A 22,937-nucleotide genomic window follows, 5' to 3' on the forward strand; every position below is an offset into this window, starting at 1 on the left:
AAGAATATAAAAAGTGAGTCAATTCACATATGTCTAGAGGTACGCGAGTCTTTACTCCCCGACTAGACAGTAACAATATGTTTCCAAATGTCCTTTCCAAGAACATTCAAAAATAAAGAAAAAAAAAATCTGAACTCTGAGCCATGATGAAGAACACAGATCTGAAGAACACCAGACCTGTGACAGGCGTAAGAGAGGACTTGTGTGTTACATTGTCCAATATAAATGGAAGGAGCTGTGCATCAGACAATAGATTTAAAGAGATGCGCGGCGCAGGCCAGATTAGATCTCCGTCCTGATGCTAACCATTTGGGACTCGAAGGTCTCAGAGAAAAAAAAAAACCTTCGGCTTTCGATAGAATGGCACCGACTCGTTAAAGGGACAGTATGCTGCCCCCAATCACCCCCACCATACATGAAAGTAAAATACTTAAAAGGGACTTTAATATCCATTCATGACTTTATTAAAAATAAGTTTAAACTCTTCTGAAGCTTCACTCTACGCATCTGAGTGGGGAAGGTATGGAGTCCAAACAAAGATGAAAGCAACACTGGAGGGGCTCCAGCAGAGCTTGACTGGCGATGCGGTTCTGCCACTTTAAAACCAGTGGCCGTCTGGTAACGTGAGTGCGGCCGATAGCTGGATCTGTGCGGAGACACACGCTACGATTTTATTGGCCACAGTGTGGGACTGGGTTTAATAATAATAATAATAATAATAATAATAAAAAATGCCCTAGTGAGGGCCAGTCCTGATCTCAATCCTATTGAGAATCTGTGGCGGAATTTGAAAACGCAACGTCCAATCCACCTGACCATCTGACTAACAGGGCAAAATCACTCAGACAAGGCATGCAAAGCCATTAAGCAGGATCAGCAGTTCTACTATTCCTAACGGACATATGGTGGGAGAACAAATGATTTTTTCTTTACTTTTTTACCAAAATTAAACCAATGTCACCTTGCAACAATCTCCAAACATACAACTACTTTTACACCTGGTCCCAACCAGTCTTACCACATTAACTTCAGAAAACCAATGCCATGATACTGCCTGGGGGCTTCACATGACAAACAGGGGTAACTTGAGGACAGAATTAAAGAGACATCCAAACAATACACTGCCACCGTCATCTTGAAAAGAGATTTAAGGTGTCTTCTGTACAGAAGGTCATTCCTGGTTTGAAAGGTGGGAGAACCCCAATCATGCGTTCTTTATCTGATTAGGTGGTTTTATAGACATCTGTTCTTAAATGTGGAGCCTGCGTATCATTCAGACGCAGGACATAATACCATTAATCATTTGGTCCAAGCTGCATGTGAAAACTAGAGGGCCATAATAACATAATACTCATTATAATAATGATGGAGCGGCCAGTGTGTCTTGATATATGGTTTTTACGGTGCCTTTTGTGACTGAAACTGTGGATAAGGTAATAGTATGAAAATAATGTTGTGGTTCTCCTGTTTGATAAGTCTAGGTGACTGCCTAGGCAATGTGGCCCTGGAGGGGTTTGTTGGTTTGCCTGCACCTGGGTCAATGAGGGCTGTTGGCCTGCTAGCCTCCAAGCATGGAGCAGTTAGATAGGTGAAGCATGAGGGTGTAAGATATCTGCGCCTTCAACAGACTGGTGTCAGCACTCGTTTTTGGAAACCATAAGATAATGAGACATAACGCTGGGATTGGGGGCAATATCATAATGCTTTCCCATGAGGCCATACACATAAGTGGGCTATGCTAGTGGAGGCACCGATCCCACACTCTCACACCGCGTCACAGGGAACGAGGCAATCCTACGCTAGAATGGTAGACGTTTGGGACGGGGTTAGTCCTAACTAACTAGGTCTTCATCTCAGATCCCACATAAGAAGCCATGCTCTGTACTCCCATCCTGCAGGTCCAAGAAGCAATGCTCCCCAACATCATCTGCTGAGGCGGCCCAAAAAGGTTTCTCTAATTATTACAGATGGGTCCATCAGAAAGACTAATCACACTGCCTGCCTGAAGTTAGAGAGGACTCAAAGTCCAGAGCTGGGGGCCACTAGAACATAACATTGCAACATGTTACCTCTTCTTTGAAACTGTTCCCAGCCATGTCACTGTTTAGCTCCAACAACAAGGCAAATCCCATGTCATAGCAATAAGTTCCAAAACATAGAAACCAACATCAACACCCACTGACGTACATGCTTCCCATATATTTTGCAGACTAAAGCGATCTCTAAGTATTAATGTCAATTTCTCTTAGCAGTAATGTGGGAGAATGAAATACATTGTGCTTTTATTCAAAGATTTAAGCATATGCAGGCTTTGAGCTCAAAACAAAATCCATTTGCCGCAGGTGCTCATCGTCAAATATTGTATTAAGGAAATGAACGGTAATTTTTCACAGGCTTTACTCCGCACGTTTGCTCAAGCCGAAGCCCCAAAAAAAAAGTTAATTTGCGTATGCTGGTCCAATTAACCCTTTCACGTGCCTGACGTTCAACAGGGAGCTCTGTTTAGAAGATCGGGAGATTCCAAACAAAAGCAAGTGAAAAATTCCAATCTCTGCTAAAAAGTTCCATTTGTTGGGAATGTGGACAGGTCAATGCAGGTGGGATATCTTCAGGGAAATATGCAGGGGATATTGACACCTTGATTACTTTTTGGTAAATAATGGCTGTAGAGTATAAACAGAAGATTGGGAATTAAAAGAAACATACACTAAATTAGCGTTTCTATGAATGGTCTGATTTTTTTTGTTTTTACAGTGACAGTTTGCCCCAGGTACAAAAGAACTAGTTGGAATGTCAACAAGTGTTTTACAATGTATAGATAGTAAGAGTTTTGTCTTTAAATAACTGTATTTCTGTATTAAAGGTACCACAGCAAGGCATTAAGTCTGATCGGAGACAGGGTGGTCATCGGAGACCCCAACACGGTATCTTCCATGTTACTGGGGGATCCTTTGCGCCATGTTGGTGCTGGCATTAAAACTCAGCTCAGTGTTGGTAATGCTGGCAAAGGGGGATCCAAGATGTCAGCAGACAGCCTTATCTCTTATGTATCGCTAGAAAAACTGAAGCAAAAAAACCAGGACATATTGTAATGGCCTTTGTGACCACTTTAAATGGATGTATTATTTATTTCTAAGGGGCTAAGTGACAAAAAAAACAAAAAAAAACAATAATACATATGGTGTATATAGGTGTAAAAATAAGGATTTAGGAAAACCTGGCATGTGACAATTTGTCTATAAAATGCCCCATAGTTCTATTTCTCCTGTATGGGGCATATTTATATTGTTAGTTGGCTACCCAGCAATGAAAAGAACACTATTTATGCAACAAATATTACATACGCATTCCTTACAACCATAGGGCGCTAACAAAAGAATAATAAAGAACGGCGTTTATACTTTGAAGGTCTTCATGTTCACTGGTGTTCTTAGAAACTTTGCCCAGTATAGCACAAAATCATCATATTTCATAGATAAGGACATTGAACATAAAAACGTGTCCGTGTTACTTGAATGTGTTTGAGAGTTTTGTTTTTAACATAATATTTTAACCTATTCTTAACCTATCCTTTACAGATGGTACTTTGGGTGATTCCACTCATTTTTACTGTACCCATATATAGATATATATTTAAATGTTTTCATTCGGAAACAAAATGCGCTATTGTCACCCTCTCTCATACTCAATGTCTCTCTGACGACTGCTTCCATGTCTCAGCCTCCCAGTCTTCTTCTCAGCAGCTTCTTGTTATTCTCTTCCGTGTACTTTCGTAAGAGAGCGAAGTCTCGGCGCACACCCTCTCAACCGATTGGAGGAATGGGGGAAGAGGCCGGCCGTCTCGGCCCCGCCCTGTCGTGGGGGTAGTGCTCCAGGCCAGAATAATGCAGATGGATCCGCGTAGGAGGAGAAATGTAGAAATGCTTCTGACTCGCCACAGGTCCCTCTGCATTATTACCGATCGCCCTCAAGTCCCATGAATCGAGCCTTGCGTTTAGTATAAACTGCGAGGCTTTCATTCATAAAGGGCTTCCGGCATGGGGAGGGTGAAAGTAGTTAAGATAATATTCTTCTCTATATTTGCCTATCTACGTCTGCATGGAGCTCCCGGTAAAACAAAATTGACAAAAGCAGTTTCTACATTGACAGTTCCAAACTTTTCTAAGGGTGACCCGTTCTATGCGCAAGCAGACAGACAGCGATCACTCGCTGCCATGCAATCTTTACCTAGATCAGTAGCGAGGATCTTATAAGGAACATTCTAATGGTCCATAAAACCACAAGTAAAAATAACATAATTTTGTGTGTACTTTAAAATGGATTATTTGCCTGCTAGAAATAAAATTAAGAAAAACTAACACACACTTCGTTTAGAAGACAAAGCTGCGTACCACCTCCTCCACGGTCTACATAAGGGGCCTGTTTTGTCTCCATGAAGCAGGCAATCTTTGGCAGAAAAGAGACCCCATTTAAATGAATGGGAGCACTTTCTGTGCATGAACTAATTGGGGTCCGATTCCTGGTAACTTCTGGAAATCTCAGACGAGCCAGCACAGGAGGTGGATGGTGGTGAGTACCACGCATGGTAAAAAGGAGATGTGTTGGACTTAACGTAGTCAAGGAGCTGGGGGGGGGTGCAAATGCATGGGGTAGGTACCGCCATACATTTGCAATGGGAAGAAATGTTAATTTAAGAGAGACGCTTAATATGCATTAAAGTGATGGCTGAAATGACCCTAAAACTAGATGCCCTCCCCATGGGCAGTGAGGGAAGATCTTTCCATCAGCCTCTGGTCACAGCTGACATCAATAGGACAAGTCCCTTGGACAGCTGCGGAAAACGATGTACATCTTAGTTAAAACCAAAAGTTATTTTAAAGCTTTACCGACCCTTTAAATTAGCAAGAACTTAATGATAGAATATAAGCAAACATTTTTGCCTTATATGGCAGACAGAGTTATTCGTTATGTTTATAAATACATAACATTAAGAATAATAGTAAAAATGTTTGGGAAAAACTGCTTCTATGAAAAATATTTAAATTATCTATTAATGGCTTAAAAAATGAGTCTTCTCTTAACTGGTGCCTTGTTTTCCATTTAAAAACTACTTCAGGTGCCAACACAAATATTAATAGTTTGATTAAATCCAAAACTACGTGGAAATACTAAAGCCCTGATTTAATATTCACATTTCTTTTGAAAATTTGAAAAAAAATATCTACTTTTAAAGGGACAATACCTTCTACGGTAAAAATAAAGCCCGACCAGCATGTATCTAGATTTTTTTTGTTCCTGTTATTAAATTACCTTTTACATTTAAAAAAACAAAAAACCCCAAGCATGTTTTATATAAGAAAATGAAAATAGGAATAAATAAGCTTATTTCTATGACTTTTTCCCAAAATGCTACATTGGCTAATTATATATATATATATATATATATATATATACACACATTATTAGGAGAAATAATACGTTTAAGGTCAAAATTATAAATGTTACATGAATCCCATGTGTGAAATTGGTCGAGAAACATTATTATTATCAAACAGCAATTGGAAATGGCAAATCTCTCCCTAGCTCTAAGCCCATAGACCACCATAAAGGTAATATTAGGTATAACGTACCATCAGAAACATGGAATCTGCCAGAAGATAATGGCCCAGGTTGTCCACCAGCTATTAGACTTTAACCCTTGCTATGTTCTTGGTTTGCTGTCCCTTAAAAATTATTTCCATTTATTTGAATAGCCCCACAAGTAGTGCATCACATAATCTGGATTTACGGAAAACAGCGCTAAAATATGTCCTGCTCAAACAATGGATGATTCAATTCCTTCTCTGTATCAACCTGTAATTAGCCTGCTTCTGGCTGAAGGCTGTTCCACTTATCCACCACTCTAAGCAATGACATGCTATTGATTTGCTCAGCCACTGACCCTCTTGCTTCAGACTCTGCATTCTCCGCCTAGTATATACTTCCCACCTTTATGTTTTAAATGTTCTTGTATGTGTTTTTAGCTTATCTTCTCTAAAGAATATATATATATATATATATATACATACACACATACATACATACATACCAGTCTATATATATATATGTGTGTGCGTGTGTAAATATACATATACACAAATATACATATATGTGCGTAACAATTCTGTTTCTATAACCCATCAGAGATGTGTAGAAAGCGTGACAAGTGCCATTGCTATAGCATGAAAAATGATTCCCACCAAAGCCTAATAAATTCACACTTGGATCCAGCCAGATGCCCAAACAGTCTACAAGCCATGTTATTTCACACATTCTTTGCATCCCCGGCAGAGTTAAGGCAAACACACCAACATTAAGCATTTTAATTCACAGCACCGCACTGGCTTGCTGAAGCCGACCAGAAACCTTCGCTAAACATCCGTCATGCGCTCCATAAAACAAAGGCATTAATCAAATGATAATAATTCCAAGGCTGCTAACTGGACGCAGCTCAATAAATTATGTGTGTCCCGGCGGACTGTCCTAATCAGTTTACCTTCTTGAGTTTTCTTAGAGCAGAGGTTTCTGTGGTGTGTCTGAAAACCTACTGTAGGAAAAATCCCCGGGGAGCAGAAGTACCCCGAGTTTCTCAGGCTCGGAGTGCTTTCAATCGAACGCAACGCCTTCATTTTTAGTAAATTGCTTCCCTGGGATCCTCGGAGGGAAAGGGATCGGCTCCGTTAACAATTTTCAAATAAAGAATACGGTTTCTTAATGGGCCGTTCAATGAGACCAGGAAAGGCTGCATTAGTAGCACATCCACTAGCATCAGAGGGCTGGATTCAATTAAGATAAATTAGCAAAGCAGTTCTGAGTCGTGAGAAGAAAAGCACACGCTATATTTTCAGGTGATTGAATCCATAAGAGAAGCAGAAGTCTTTTACAAGGGGAAAAAATATATATAAAAAGTATATAACCCAGCGCTATATATAGAATAATGTCGGTTGGCATTGATAAAAACCTATTTTGTTCCAATAAACTCCCTTTATCTGCAGACGTAGAGGCCGCCATTGTTTGAAGACCATGTGATATTTTGGGTGGCTTTCCTTGCTCAAACATCACATTGAGCTGATTTCTTCATAGTTATGCTAATGTAGTCCATGCCACCGTAGACGTTCATTATTTAAAGTGTAAGTCTTTGCCATTATGTTGTTTACCGCAGGCAGTATGATGAAAAGCAATCTTGCTTCTTATCATACTGCCTGCGGTAAACAACATAATGGCAAAGACTTACACTTTAAAAAAAGGAAACCTGTCACGACACAGCGTACAGAGGAGACGCCGTAGTCAGGTAGGACTGCAGGGATGGTCCAGAGAGCCGAGGTCAGGATACCGGAGAGCAGGATAAACGAGGAGCAAGCCGAGGTCAGGATACCGGAGAGCAGGATAAACGAGGAGCAAGCCGAGGTCAGGATACCAGAGATCAGAATAGTCAAAAACAAGCCGAGGTCAAATACAGGAATCAAGCAGGATAACGCTATCTGGGTGCTAGCACAGGGCATAGACGACCATCAGAAGGCGAAGTCTAAGAGTTCTGAAGTCTCTTATATAGGCACAGGAAGTTTAGGCACTAATTGGATGTTTCCCGCCAAATTTTCAAAGTGCCGTTACGTCACTTCCTGCGGCCATCTTGTGGTTGGCGATTTCGTAATCTTTCCATATAGGTCGAGGTAGTACCAGCCGGCGCCGCTAGGTGGCGTGAAGCAGAACGAGTCAGGACTCCAGAGAAGGACGCGTCTCCCGGCTCCAGCTGCTGGGAGGATCTTGTGCAGGTAAGTGGTCTCCCTCTTCCTCGCGGCGGCTGCTGCTGCTGAGTAGACGAGGGAGGTCTTCCCCTTCTGCGCGGTGGCTGTGGCTGGAGCTGCCGTGCGGAAGCAGGGGGTCTCCCTCTTCCTCGTGGCAGTTGCGGCTGGGGCTGCCGTGCAGAGGCGGGGGGTCTCCCCCTTCTTCGCGGCGCTTGCTGCTGCTGGTCCGAGGCGGGGGGTCTCCCCTCTCTTCGCGGCAGCAGCGGCCGCCGGACCGAAGCGGGGGGTCTCCCCCTACCTCGCGGCTGCTGACACGCGGCTGGAGCCGTAACAGTACCCCTCCTCAAAGGGGCGACCTCTGGGCGACCCCTGTTAGAGCAACTCTGCCCTCTAGCCAGGAATGCACGTACAAGGTGAGGAGCATGAAACCGAGCCTCCGGTACCCAGGAACGATCCTCTGGGCCAAGTCCCCTCCAATGAATCAGATATTGGAGACTCCCTTGTTGCCTGCGAGACTTCAGGATAGCTTGAGGAGTACGTCCAGAAATATCAGTGGCCGAAGTCTCCGAAACAGAGGACCTGGTCGAAAAGCGGTTGCAAACCAGCGGCTTCAATAGGGAGACATGGAAGACTCTAGGAATACGGAGTGTCCTAGGCAGAGAAAGTTCATAGGCGACAGGGTTCACCCGGCGGACAATCGAGAAAGGACCGATAAAACGTGGTGCCAGCTTCATGCTGGGTACTCTGAGTCGCAGGTACCTTGTAGACAACCACACTCTGTCCCCAGGAGAATAGGCAGGATTCCTAGAACGACGTTTGTTAGCTTGGAGTTCCTGTCGCTCACCCGCCAATTCTAGAGCCCTCCGCACCGAAGCCCACGTAGACTGGATAGTCACCAACCGCTCCTCCAGTACTGGATCAGTAGAAGTAGGGAAGGCGCCAGGAAAGGGTTGAGGGTGAAGACCATACACACAATAGAAGGCGGATTCTCCAGTGGACTCTTGTACCGCATTATTGCGAGCAAATTCAGCCAATGGCAACAGGTCAACCCAATCGTCCTGATGATGGTTAATGAATATGCGCAGGTACTGTTCGAGGTGCTGGTTAGCCCTCTCTGCTGCGCCGTTGGACTGTGGGTGGTATGCGGAGGAAAAGGCCAGGGTGACACCCAAGGCTCTAGTGAACTCGCGCCAAAAACGTGCAATAAACTGAGTGCCACGGTCGGAGACAATCTCAGTAGGGACTCCATGGAGGCGGACGATCTCCCGCATGAATAAGTCAGCCAACACCGAAGCCGTGGGTAGTCTCCTCAAGGGTATCATATGCGCCATCTTAGAAAAGCGATCGACGATCATGAGGATGACAGTATATCCCTTGGAGTTGGGTAAATCCACGATAAAGTCCATGGCAAGGTGAGTCCAGGGCCTTGAAGGACGAGGTAATGGATGGAGCAGCCCAGCAGGGAGATTTCTAGAAGACTTGTTGGCAGCACACTTGAGACAGGAGCGGACAAACAGGGCAGTATCCCTGCTCCATTCTGGCCACCAAAATGTCCTGGACACGAGGTCCTTGGTTCGTGCTAGCCCAGGATGGCCTGCAGTTCTGGAGCCATGGGACAGACGAAGCACATGGGTACGGAGGTTAGCAGGAACAAAAAGTTTCCCAACCGGCAACGACGCTGGAGCTTGGGCTTGTAAACCAGAAATGCGATCAAGCAAGGGAGTCCGGCAACGAAGGTGTAGCGCAGCGAGAACCTTGGTAGTAGGTATAATGGGCTCAGGCGCACGACCCTCCTCCTCTGGAAGCACATGTATCCGGGAGAGGGCATCAGCCTTGACATTCTTGGAACCCGGACGATAAGTCAATACGAATGAGAATCGGGAGAGAAACAAAGCCCATCTGGCCTGTCGAGGGTTTAGGCACTTGGCATTCTCTATGTACTGAAGGTTCTTGTGGTCCGTTAGAATCAACGTAGGAATCTGCACACCCTCCAGTAGATGACGCCACTCCTCCAGTGCCAGGATAACAGCCAGCAGCTCCTTGTTCCCCACATCATAGTTCCTCTCTGCTGGGGAGAATCTTCTGGAGAAGAATCCGCACGGATGGAGAGGACCACTGTATGAGATTCTCTGGGACAGGACAGCTCCGACTCCGGCTTCAGATGCATCGACCTCCAGAACAAATGGCAACCGAGGATCAGGATGACGCAACACAGGAGCGGTGGTAAATTTCGTCTTGAGCCGGGAAAAAGCGGAAATGGCCTCAGGAGACCACTCCAGGGTGTTCGCCCCTTTCTTAGTAAGGGACGTTAAAGGAGCCGCAACCTTGGAGTAGTCACGGATGAATCGTCTGTAATAGTTCGCAAACCCCAGAAAACGCTGCAGGGGTTTCAGGCCCAAAGGTTGAGGCCAGTCTCTGATGGCTTGGACCTTGGATGGGTCCATCTCGAAACCAGAGGGTGTAATGACGTATCCCAGGAATGTCACCCTCTGGATCTCAAACTCACATTTCTCGAGTTTAGCATATAGTCCATGGAGCCGTAGTCGGGACAAAACGCGAGCAACCTGGGTACGATGAGACTGCAAATCCGAAGAGTATATCAGAATGTCATCCAGGTACACCACTACAAACTGTTGGAGAAAGTCCCGGAGGCAATCATTGATGAATTCTTGGAAGACTGCCGGGGCGTTGCACAGCCCAAACGGCATAACAGTATATTCGTAATGTCCCGAACGAGTATTGAAGGCAGTCTTCCATTCGTCGTCCGCACGGATCCGGACGAGATTGTACGCACCCCGGAGATCCAGCTTGGTGTAAATAGTGGCCCCACGTAGCCTATCGAAAAGTTCAGAGATTAGGGGAATAGGGTATGTGTTACGCCTGGTGATCCTGTTTAGCCCACGATAATCAATGCAGGGACGAAGCTCCCCGTTCTTCTTTTTTACGAAGAAGAAACCTGCGCCCGCAGGGGAGACAGAGCGGCGGATAAATCCTCGGCGAAGATTCTCCTCTATATATGATTCCATAGCTTGGGTCTCCGGAATGGAGAGTGGGTAAACCCGCCCCCGGGGTGGCATGGTCCCAGGAAGCAAGTCAATTGGGCAGTCATAAGGCCTGTGTGGTGGTAGCTTCTCAGCCTCCTTCTTATCGAAGACGTCCGCGAAATCCCGGTACTGTGCAGGCAGAGAGGAGGTCTCCCTCGAAGAGGCTGTAACCGTGGCATGCTTAAGAGGGGTGAGGCAATGTGCTTTACAGGACGCACTCCAGGCCGTGATCTGAGTCGTAGTCCAATCAATAGCAGGATTATGTACTTGTAACCACGGAAATCCCAATATAATGGGAATGGAGGGTGAGCGGATGACGAGAAGTTGCAATCGTTCCTTGTGTACGATCCCGACGGCAAGGTTGAGTGGGGCTGTAGAGCGAGAAATCTGGTCAGGATGAAGCGGTCTGCCATCAATAGCCTCAACCGCTAATGGTGCGGGCAGGGATAGGGTGGGAATGCGTTGCTGCTCACAAAACACTGAATCAATAAAGTTGCCGGCAGCGCCGGAGTCCAGGAAAGCCTCAGTGTCAACGAATCCAGCATCCCAGACCAGACGGACCGGAACAGTCATGCGGGTGGTGAACCCGTCGGGGGAATAGTTTACCACACCTATAGTAGGTTCCCCTGGCCTACCTAGGTGCGGGCGTTTCCCGGCCTGCTAGGACAGTGTCCGATGAAATGACCCGAGAGTCCGCAGTAAAAGCATAATCCCTCCCGTCTCCGCCTGTTCCTCTCTCGTTCGGAGACCCGAGTGGCTCCCAACTGCATGGGTTCGTCAGACGGTTCATTCGAGGGTTCGGCAGATGAAAACTGAGGCGAGAAGCGTGTAGTAGATCTCCCACCCTTGTCGCTTGACTTCAGACTCTCACGTTGGGCTTGTCTTTGGCGGAGACGCAGATCAATCTGGGAAACATACGAAATCACGGAGTCTAGCTCCATGGGTAAGTCTCTGGCAGCAGTCTCGTCCTTGAGGGTCTCAGAAAGTCCATTCAGGAAGGCGGCCACCAATGCCTCATTAGTCCAGTTCACCTCTCCCATCAGGGTCCGGAACTCTATAGCATACTCCAGAAGCGGACGGGACCCCTGACGAATGGTAAAGAGTGAATTAGAAGCGGTGGCCCTTCTACCCGGAGTATCAAACGCAGCACGTAGACTGGAAACAAATTCAACATAGGAGCGCACCGTAGAAACGTTCCTCTCCCAGAGCGGTGAAGCCCATGCCAAGGCTTTATCCGTGAGGAGAGAAATGACATATCCCACCTTGGCACGTTCAGTGGGAAAGGCGTAAGGAGACAGTTCAAAGTGTATCTCACACTGATTCAGGAAACCCCGACAGGTTGCCGGATCACCACCGTAACGTTGGGGTGGAGGCAGGTGAGCAGGAACCGTGGCTACTGGTAACGGTGGTGGAGTAGGAGCCGCCACAGGTTGCGGTGCTTGCTGTGCAGGATCAGTACGCTGAAGCAAAGTCTGAAGGGCTTGAGCAAATTGATCCAGACGGTGATCCATCTCGTCAAGTCGAGCCTCAGTGGACCCTTGTCCTACCGAAGCGGGTCTCATGATGGCCTTCTGATTCTGTCACGACACAGCGTACAGAGGAGACGCCGTAGTCAGGTAGGACTGCAGGGATGGTCCAGAGAGCCGAGGTCAGGATACCGGAGAGCAGGATAAACGAGGAGCAAGCCGAGGTCAGGATACCGGAGAGCAGGATAAACGAGGAGCAAGCCGAGGTCAGGATACCAGAGATCAGAATAGTCAAAAACAAGCCGAGGTCAAATACAGGAATCAAGCAGGATAACGCTATCTGGGTGCTAGCACAGGGCATAGACGACCATCAGAAGGCGAAGTCTAAGAGTTCTGAAGTCTCTTATATAGGCACAGGAAGTTTAGGCACTAATTGGATGTTTCCCGCCAAATTTTCAAAGTGCCGTTACGTCACTTCCTGCGGCCATCTTGTGGTTGGCGATTTCGTAATCTTTCCATATAGGTCGAGGTAGTACCAGCCGGCGCCGCTAGGTGGCGTGAAGCAGAACGAGTCAGGACTCCAGAGAAGGACGCGTCTCCCGGCTCCAGCTGCTGGGAGGATCTTGTGCAGGTAAGTGGTCTCCCTCTTCCTCGCGGCGGCTGCTGCTGCTGAGTAGACGAGGGAGGTCTTCCCCTTCTGCGCGGTGGCTGTGGCTGGAGCTGCCGTGCGGAAGCAGGGGGTCTCCCTCTTCCTCGTGGCAGTTGCGGCTGGGGCTGCCGTGCAGAGGCGGGGGGTCTCCCCCTTCTTCGCGGCGCTTGCTGCTGCTGGTCCGAGGCGGGGGGTCTCCCCTCTCTTCGCGGCAGCAGCGGCCGCCGGACCGAAGCGGGGGGTCTCCCCCTACCTCGCGGCTGCTGACACGCGGCTGGAGCCGTAACAAAACCACAATATTTTTGATCTGATTTCTAGTAATAGAACATGGCGGGACCCCCCCCCCTTGAATTGTCCTATACTAACTGCATGGTTCTGGTTTGCCCAATAAGGCACCTGCTGGATGGATTAGGGGGTCAACTGGTATGGACTAAGAAATGTTCTCATAAATTCTCATACCGTAAAGGGTCAAAGTCAGTTTGGATACATAATTACCTCATATCCCAGACAAAGAAGAAACACACAGAGGTTTCTTCGCTAAAACGGAAGTTTGCGGGACAGTATAATTTCAAACCTCTTGATGACACTAAAAAGGGTCAAAACCATTGTAATACTTCAGCAAGAAGACACAGTTAGCCATGTACAATACACAGCAAACAAGGATGGTGCCACCATATAAACATATTAAGAAAGAGTCTCGCCCTATTTTCATGTTAAATGTATATTAGGTCCAAAACTTAACCTTTGTTCAAATAACTTAAAACCAGATGGTGGGTAAAGATCTAAAACCCTTGGGTAGGATGTGTCATCTAAAGTATGGAAAGAGGAGGTCTGCGTCTAGCTGACAGACCCTGCTCCCTGCATGCTGTCTCCAGTAGAACGGACTCCCCTACCTGTCCACACTTCTAGATCCTCAAACATCCTTAAATAATTCACCGGCCCTAGGTAATAAAATTCTAGCTAATGATGTCATAAACCCGACCTAGATATTGCGATAATCTGGATACAATAGTTATAAATTGAAACAAACAGGAAAGACGTGACGCTTGTTCCTAAATGGCTAGCGGAATTCCAATCAATGCCTGACCAATGTTTTATCAATGAACTGTCCAAGGCTTCTAACTTCCCACCAAAAACCATGAATGCTACAGTATATAATAAAATGTCCAATTGTTATTTTTGGAGAGAAAAATCATACCTATGTAACGAGCCAAACCCCCTCTTTCTGAAGACACCACATCATATCTTTTTTGTTTAGGCAGTACCGCTACCCACTGACCACTAGAATTCTGACCCACTGCGTATTCAGGTCCAACGCGGAATGTTTAGAGGTAATAAATATCTGTGCTGTCACGCTATTAAATATCTAATACGGATAACAAATGACAAGAGGCGGTAGTAGACTACTTTACATACAACACCAGAAAGCAGATGGTGATACATAGTTGTGTAAACTCCTAGTCATCTCCTAATGGAGCAAACGTGTCAGCTCCTTGTTACATAGAAGACACCGTTAGTCAGCTTTCTGCTATGTACCAGCGATGCATTGTCAGCTCGCTGCTATGTACTAAAGACGAAGAATTGTTGTCAGCTTGTTGGCATGCGCTAAAGAGGCATCGTTGTCATCCACTAGCTATGTACCAAAGTAGCAATGCTTTCATCTCGTGTAATAATGGAGCATGACCGTCAGCTCTGACAATTATTAAGATGCGCGGCCCTGATGTGTGACTATTTGCAGAATAGGAGAACTGTCGCCGTCATAGCTTTTGCCTAAAATCAATAAATTCGTATGTTAAAAGTACCTATCACGTGTTTTATTTTTAATGTTTCGCAATCAGCGTCTTTGTTTTGAAGACGTCCTTCCCGTGGAAGCCGAGACTGGTCACAGTCTGCGGCAGAAGCAGAATTACCTAATCACTTTCTGCATGAACAGCAGCAATCAGAAACTTAAAAACGGGGCAGAAAAAAACTGATCGGGGAGGAATAATCATGCAGATCCTGAGAATGGAAAGGTATACGCACAATACATACATATAATACCTATACCAATTGCTTGCTTACATTTGTAAAGCCCATTACACTACCTGTAGGATTTGGGAAAATAAATATTTTAAAGGTGCGGGGATTTTAATTCTTTTTACCGTTACAGACGCTACAAGCGTTATTTAGAATTCCGTTCCTGCATTTATTTTTTTTCCTGCACCCCCATTTTTTATCTGGAAATGTGGAAATGTTATTTTCGGTGATACAGTATCTTTCTTCCATTTTTGCTTGTGATATATATTGCAGAAACTAGTTTGCTATCTCAAGAGAAATATCTGGGTTCAAGGAAAACAGCTGCTTCGTTTCTGGATCTAGTTTCAGCCTGCGGAGTGTCACCGGCGTCCTATATCAAATAAAATACAGCTGGAACATGACCCTTCCTTATTTCACCACGCGGGGTCTTCGCTGGTTTATATCAGTGACTCCTGGATTTGAACTACAGTAAAAGTCACGACACAAACACACCGGATCGTCCCCCATTTAGCATGGAATTAAGTTATCTTTTATAGTTATTCTTTTTTTGTGTGTGCGTATTTTAGCAGCCGTCAAAGCGTTTCATTTTTGGCATGTATTCCTCAAATGTCATTGTCCCGCGAGGTCATGTGAATATTGTGCACCTGATTACAATACATACCAAACCTTTACAAATAGATTTGATTTTAAATTTTACATTTTTAGTAAATATATTAAAATTAAATAGGGTTTTTTTTTTTTTACTATTATTCCGAAGATAAGTAATTTTAAGGGAAAAATACCCTGCAGGCTCATAAATAAAATATAATATGTTTTGAATTACAGTATATGTTTAATGGAATTATAGTTTTTTTAATGAAATGCTTTACTCCAGTAAAATCGTGTGCCCGACGTTTCCTACTTCCACAAAAATGGAGGACAAAACAATTGAACTGAATACATTGACTATATGATTTCCCATTGCCCAACAAACCAATTATGTGTCCGAAGGCAACGTATGTTTGGGAATGTATGGTATGCCTGTCAGCCCTTTGTCATTCAACACAAAAGGGATATTAGAAAGCCATCTACTGATTGAACAAGATGAAATCTTCGGATACAAATTCACTTTAGAGCTTTCTGGTGACGATCACAAAAGCGCGTATAATGTAATAAAAGCACATAAGCTTTATCCCATACAAGTCACGGTTTTCCATTACGGAAGATGTAAAAGTAAAAGGGAGAAATATTATGCTGGCTGCCAAAATGCCTTTGAAATTATTTTTAAGTATGAACCATTACAAATTGATTGTAAGCTCTTGTGAGCAGCAGCCCCCCCCCCATTCTTTTTAACCTCGGGTAAGGTTTCAGTGGATGCCGACTTGGTAATGAAGCTCATAAAATCTTACAGCGGGGCGGACAAAGCTGCCAACTAATAATGCATTTCTACATGTGACAAATCCATGAGAATTCTGTAGCATATTAAAAATCCTTACGGTCTATGATTCGTTCTACAAAGTATTTTAGCATTTAGATCCAGGAAGTAGAATATTGTAAATCGTTTGGTGTAAGTTGGTAACTTTCCTGGAATAAAACAAACTCTCTACAAGCCATGATCTTGAGTCAGGCTCTTTGTAAGACATACCATGTTTTTCAATCGGATTTGGACTACTTTGGCAGATCTGAAAGCAAGTTTATTTATTAGTATTTTGTATAATTATGCACGTTTTCCTGTATCTGGAATTTTGGGACATTGTTTTCTTTTTGCCAAATGTTTACCTTTTTGATTGCACATTGCTTTTTTCCTGGAACCCTCCTCCACTGGCCTCCTAGAGCCATAGCCCCTCCCCCACTGGGCCCCTAGAGCCATAACTCCTCCCCCTCTGACTTCTTACAGCCATGTCTTCTCCCTCTCTGACCTCTTACAGTAATAACCCCCTCCTCTTCTGGGCTCCTACAGCGATAACTCCTCCCCATCTGACCTCCTACATCCATAACCCCTCCCCCTTTGGCATCTTACAGTCATAACCCTCCCCCTTTTTTACATTAAAAATGTACTCTCTTACTCGTCCCTCCTTCCCCTCTTGTAATGTTCATAAAACACCACAAGCTTGATGGCAGCTCACAGGCAGGGGTTTCATTGCCTGATGTGTCTGTTTGTGTTAATGTATACGTGTTATGTATATGTATATTAAATTGTACAGTGCTGTGTAATTTCTTGGTGCTTAATAAATAAAGAATAATGATAATAATTGGACGATAAATTAGAGATGGAATCTACCTCTGGTGTCTGCGGTCTAACAGTATTTTGTGTCAAGAGTCTATACACATTATCGGAAGAAGATGGCCCATTGCTTCCAGAATCCTATATTTTCATCATTTTAACTTCACATTTTTCCCCATTCATGATCATATGTAAAGAAGAAAACGAGAGTAAATGAGAAGTATTTACACTCCAATTATTGTAATTAAGTAAGAACAAGAAACAAGGCTGTATGGGGTAAATATTATCCATTAAATACATCTGCTGGGTATTTGAAAAGCTCTTCATGGGGTACCGAAAATATGCCGCAGTATCGCACCAAAAAAGTATGGCAACCTGCAAACCCGATCTTCCACACTCTTCATATAGTCCCTATCTGTCAAAGGTATAACTTGCCCGGGTTTTCGGCCTTTGCCAGAATATGCGGCCGCGCGGGTTGGTATAATAATGTCTAGTCTTGGCTGCCATAACTGTCCGGATCGAGCACCTTCAGAGTATTACGTGTCCTGCTCAAGCATGCACTCTGCTGGATAAAGCGCACCAACCATCACTAATCTCTACTGAAATAATGTTAGTTTCACGAGTTGCCTGTTCTTTGACAAGGTCGTAGTATTTTTGTAATATCAGAATTATCCGCTATGAGGATTAAAACCTGGTCTTTCGAGTTTAAGATAGAACACAGATAAGGATCCAGAATATGTTTTGTTAACTTGAACTCGATATACGGCTGGTGTTCAGGGTATCATTCTATGCATGGAATTCTACCCCACCCCCACCCTCTTAAAGGATGCGCAATGCCCACGTGTAATGGCAGAGCGGCTGCTACTCATTCAATGAGAAATATTCCCTCTGTAAAGGCAACATATAGAAAGTTCTGTAATTCAAGCCTTAATGTAAAAAAATCAACATGTCGTTAATGTAGTAGAATACATATTACACACCCACGTATATATATCTTTTTATATATACACACACACACACATATATACATATATACAGTGCATTTCCAATATACATTTCAAATTGATACTCTAGGAAGCGTATGAAAAATATACGGTTCTTAACGGATGCCCTACATGGGAACAGCGAACAAATGTTTACGAGACAGAACATTTATTTTACTGCAGTTAATAAATAATGTTCCCTCCAGAACAGAAAATTAATTACACAAAAGACAGAATCACCGCAGCGTTTTCAGAAGTGTACAGTTCACAACACATGCCCGATATGTTCCATGTAAGCGGGCCTCCTGAGATCCGTATCCTCGAAATAATTAAAGATCTTCTGGGATCTGAGAATAGGCTTTCTTTATCAGATATACAGGCATACACCATTATACGTTGCGTATGTATCATTATAGTCCTCTACACTACAAAAGAAGCTCTGCGGTAGACTATTAAAGGGTTAATATTTTAAGAGTCTCACGATCAGCTAATGCAGAAGGTTCCCGTGTATGTATCGGAGTCTTCTAACTTATTACAAGGTTTCACAAGACCACTGAAGGCCACGCACCGTCCTTAAACAAAAACCACTTACATTCATATTGCGATCCCATATCTGGATAGTTCCGTCCTGGCACCCGGCTGCTATAAGCTTGCCATCTCGGCTATAGGTGCAGCATGTTGGAATGACACGTTTTCCCTGAGCGGATCGCGGCTTAAATACGTTTTTATGCTTCTTTTCATTGTTAACATCCCAAATCCGGACTGTCCTGTGGGGGGGGGGAGACATAATGGGAAATATTTGGTTAGCCAATATACTTTGAAAAGCTGGCGTAACAGACAGCAAAGGAAAATGCAGTTTCAACGGGAGAAATATAATATATGATCATCCAAGGGTTAAAATATTGATCACACATTATGATAACGGCTTCTTGACATGGCAGCAATCGGCCCACGTAGGGCGCGTTAAATCGGGTGAGATGGACTACTAGCTGCCATTAGTGCAACCATTTAAAATCAACTGATAGATATGTCTACAAATCAGCAAAATAAGTAATAAAAATAAATGAAATGACTACATTTATCAAGTTCTGCTATACAGATTTGTTCCGAAGATCATCAAATTAAGCATTGTAGAAAACATTTGCTGATAAATTTCTATTGTGTCGTAACGAATGTTATAGATAATCTATAATTTCACATATTTCGCTGCGGAGTCCAACGTTGCTGAACATTCCATATTCTTGCTTAACAGCTAAGCTGCACGATTCCAGACGCCTACTGTGTTGTATCATAATGTATAAACATTGTTATTCACCACTAATGGTATCCATCATAAAATGGGGATCGTACTCCATGACAGATTTGTGGGAAGAATTGTGCGCAGAGAGTCATCAGTCTCTCGGGTTTTGCAATCATCAATAATGTTTTCCTTTTATGATTATTAAGACAATTATGTTAATTAAACATACGGTTGTTTTCCTTCAATTTAGTTTAAAAAAAAGTAGGCGAAAGTCTAGTTGGGAAAAGTCTGAAGCCTGGAATTCCACAGAAATAATCATATTATAATTGATAGTTTATTCCAAACATTGTAGGGGAGATGAGGTCAGGTGGCAAGAAGATCACTGTCCACAAATGATCTAATGTTCTTCTCCTGAAAAACAAGTCAACTTTCCCAAACTGACCTTTACTTATCACATTGACTTCCAATCAGGGACAGTGGTAATTAACAGTAACGATTCCACAATAAGATGAAGACATACTGGCACATGAGGAGAAGAGGGACTCTCCTGCTTTTGCGTGCGTACTGAGAATGAGAATAGGAGAATGAAACAAAAGGAAAGGGAAAGCTTGGGTGAGGATGATTAAAGTGTGAAAAAATGTAAGCTTCTATAAACAGGTGGGTTTAGAGAGGTTTATATAGGTCCTTGTACGTGTCGTCATGTAGGAAACAGTCATCATTTTTTTGGGGGGGGGGCTATGTCTGGTTTTTATGTTAAACAAATAACCCACTCCCCTGGGATACCCATGTCCTGGAGAGGAGCTTTAATTGATGACACATTGACCTACGCTCTAATGAAAACTTAACAAAGAGCATCAGCGAGGCAAAAAATACTGTCACTCTCCTACCGAGTCATATATATATATATATATATATATATATATATATATATATATATATATATATATATATATATATACACACACACACCATATTTTTGGTATATACCATATTTTCGATTATAAGTCATGTTTTTTTTTCAGAGCAAATGCGCTGAAAAATATCCCTCGTCTTATATTCAAGGTTGTCTTCTAATCAGACATCAAAAAGAGGTCTGACTACAAGACTAAGTTCCAGATCCCCCACAGCGCTGCAGGAGACCCGGATCCTCCTCTCTGCCAGCTGGTGGAAGTTTGTGCGATGCGCACAGACAACCTCTGCTGCTGTCGGCACTTCCGCCAGGGCCTCAACGGAAGGTCATGTCATAGAAACCCCAGCAAAAGTACTGGCCAGCAGCAGCGGAGGTCTGCATCGCACAGACCTCCACCGGCTGCCCACTAGACACCCGGGAGTCTGAAGCACAGGTCACAAGTAACTGATACGTCGGAGGGGAGGGGGGGTAAGAGTGGCATGGGAGGGGGTTCAATGGTTTTCTGGCAGAGTGGCATGTAGGGGGTTAGAAAGCATATCAGGGAGGCAGAGTGGCATATAGGGGTGTATAAGGCATATCTGGAGGGGGGGCAAATGCATGTCAAGGAGGCAGAGTGGCATTTATGGGTGTAAAATGCATATATATGGGTGTATAAGGCATATATGGGGCAGAATTGCTTATTAGTTAGGCAGTGTGGCATATAGGGGGTATAAGAGTGGGGTATAAGGCATTTATGGGCAAGAGTGGGGTATAAGGCATTTATGGGCAAGAGTGGGGTATAAGGCATATCTGGGGCAGATGTGCATAACCGGGCAGAGTGGCACAGAAAAGGAAATAAAAACAACAAATATATTTTTGTTTGTTCGATCATAGTTTTTATTAAATGTGAAAAAATAGTTTACATGAGAATTAGTATTTACTATTACTAGTCAACGTGTAGTCAAAGTGTAGTCTTATATTAAGGCTTTTTCTTTTTTTACTAAATTAATATTCAAATTTTGGGGGGGGTGTCTTATAATCAGAGTGGTCTTATAATTGAGCAAATACGGTATATTTGGTAAAATAAAACACATTTAGTCTTTGTATAACATTTAGCATAATAGAAATAAAGATACATATACCAAATTAGGAAATAAGGTAAATATAGGAATAAGGTATTAATAAAATATTAATATATTTTATTATTTTTTATTTTATTATTATTGTCTGACAATTGTTTGGCAGCTGTTACAATGTTTTTAAACCGAATGTTACACAGCAAATAAGCAATAACCTATTTTCATTCACCCGGTTGGCACACAAAGGGTTGCAGAGGGCTACAGAAAAGGGTGGGTTTTTGTATATTCAGTTTATGGTTCGTATTGTAGAATGTTAAATGGAACTACAGGTTTTAGCTCTTAAAAGAAGGAGAAAGGAGTCCATAGGAGGATACGTACCCAGAAGCGCACATCTGTGGAACACATTTAACATGCTTTATGACCGTCAGGAGAGCGATCCTCGGTCACTTAAAAACCACTACAGTGAATGAAATATCCGCGCAGAATGGCTCCGAGGAGACTTCTTCAGGCGAATTGGTAAGAGTCCAAGACTTAAACCATGGAATGAGTTCCAAGACTCTACAGAAGAGATATCCTTTCCTACATAAAACAGCTCAGTATCCTGTTGAGCGGCGGTGTAAGGTGATCAGGAAATCGAGTTAGGTGAATAAAAGCCATTTAGCCCACACAATAACAATCCCTTAAGTATTCGGCTACGGGGGATACGGGGCAATGGCTTCTTACAGCTCCTATGAATGTCCAGTCGCTGTTTTCTCAGAATTTCTCATGTAGAGAAAGTTAAATTCATACATCGGGAAAACAGCAATGCGGTCTAATGAATCACACGGAGTCATCAGGCAGCTGGCGACACGACAACGTTACAGACTTCCAGGGAAATCTCTACAGTAACATATTCTGAAACCTAGTAAGGGGCAGGAAGCTGGGATCTGTGGCAAACAGTGGCAAAAGTAGCATAAATACTTCCTGCCCTGAAAAATACTTAAAGCTCCCGCCTAAATCGGTGGAAAAAAAAATTGTGAGACCAGTAACATCATGCAATGGGGAGGAATAACCACACAGATCCTCCGCACAGGAAGCCAAGGTGGCATTACAGATTTCAGCAGAAGCAAATGAATTCACTGAAAGTAACTATAGCCTAAGCTTTTTTGTTTTTAATCAGTGGGTTTTTTAATGCATCTATATGGCCTTAGTTAATTAGCTTTAATTAGCTATTAATATGCATCATTAATAGTTTTAATTCATATACTGTACTGTAAAACGTATTATTTGGGGAAAGCGATAGATCCATTTAATCCCTTTGCGACCAATGGGGTACCAGGTACGTCATAAAAAGATGCCCCTACAGGACCAATGACATGCCTGGTATGTCGATGTGATTGTGGGAGCACAGGTGTCACACAACACAAGTGGTCAGCCTACAGCAGATCCACAGTTAATTCTCTTCAATTAAGAATGCGGGCATTAAATTACTTACCAAAGAATTATCTCAGCAATCCACAAAAAAACCACACAAAAATGTAAATAGCTTTTTTTTTTTTTTGCACAACCTCATGGTACCGACCGATATTTCTTAATACGTTGGTC

The 22,937-nt window shown here is 43.6% G+C and overlaps 1 protein-coding gene across 3 annotated transcripts in view; it reads right to left on the reverse strand.

Moving 5' to 3' along the window:
- Positions 1-22,937, reverse strand: part of WDR70 (WD repeat domain 70) — a 109,191-nt gene that overhangs the window by 26,922 nt on the left and 59,332 nt on the right. For all 3 annotated transcript variants that reach the window (XM_053448116.1, XM_053448114.1, XM_053448117.1), the window contains one exon: positions 18,738-18,912. In XM_053448116.1, the coding sequence (XP_053304091.1) occupies positions 18,738-18,912 (175 nt within the window). The remainder of the gene's footprint in view (positions 1-18,737; positions 18,913-22,937) is intronic.

Source organism: Spea bombifrons, chromosome 1 (assembly GCF_027358695.1).
Source record: "Spea bombifrons isolate aSpeBom1 chromosome 1, aSpeBom1.2.pri, whole genome shotgun sequence".
Lineage (NCBI taxonomy): Eukaryota > Metazoa > Chordata > Amphibia > Anura > Pelobatidae > Spea > Spea bombifrons.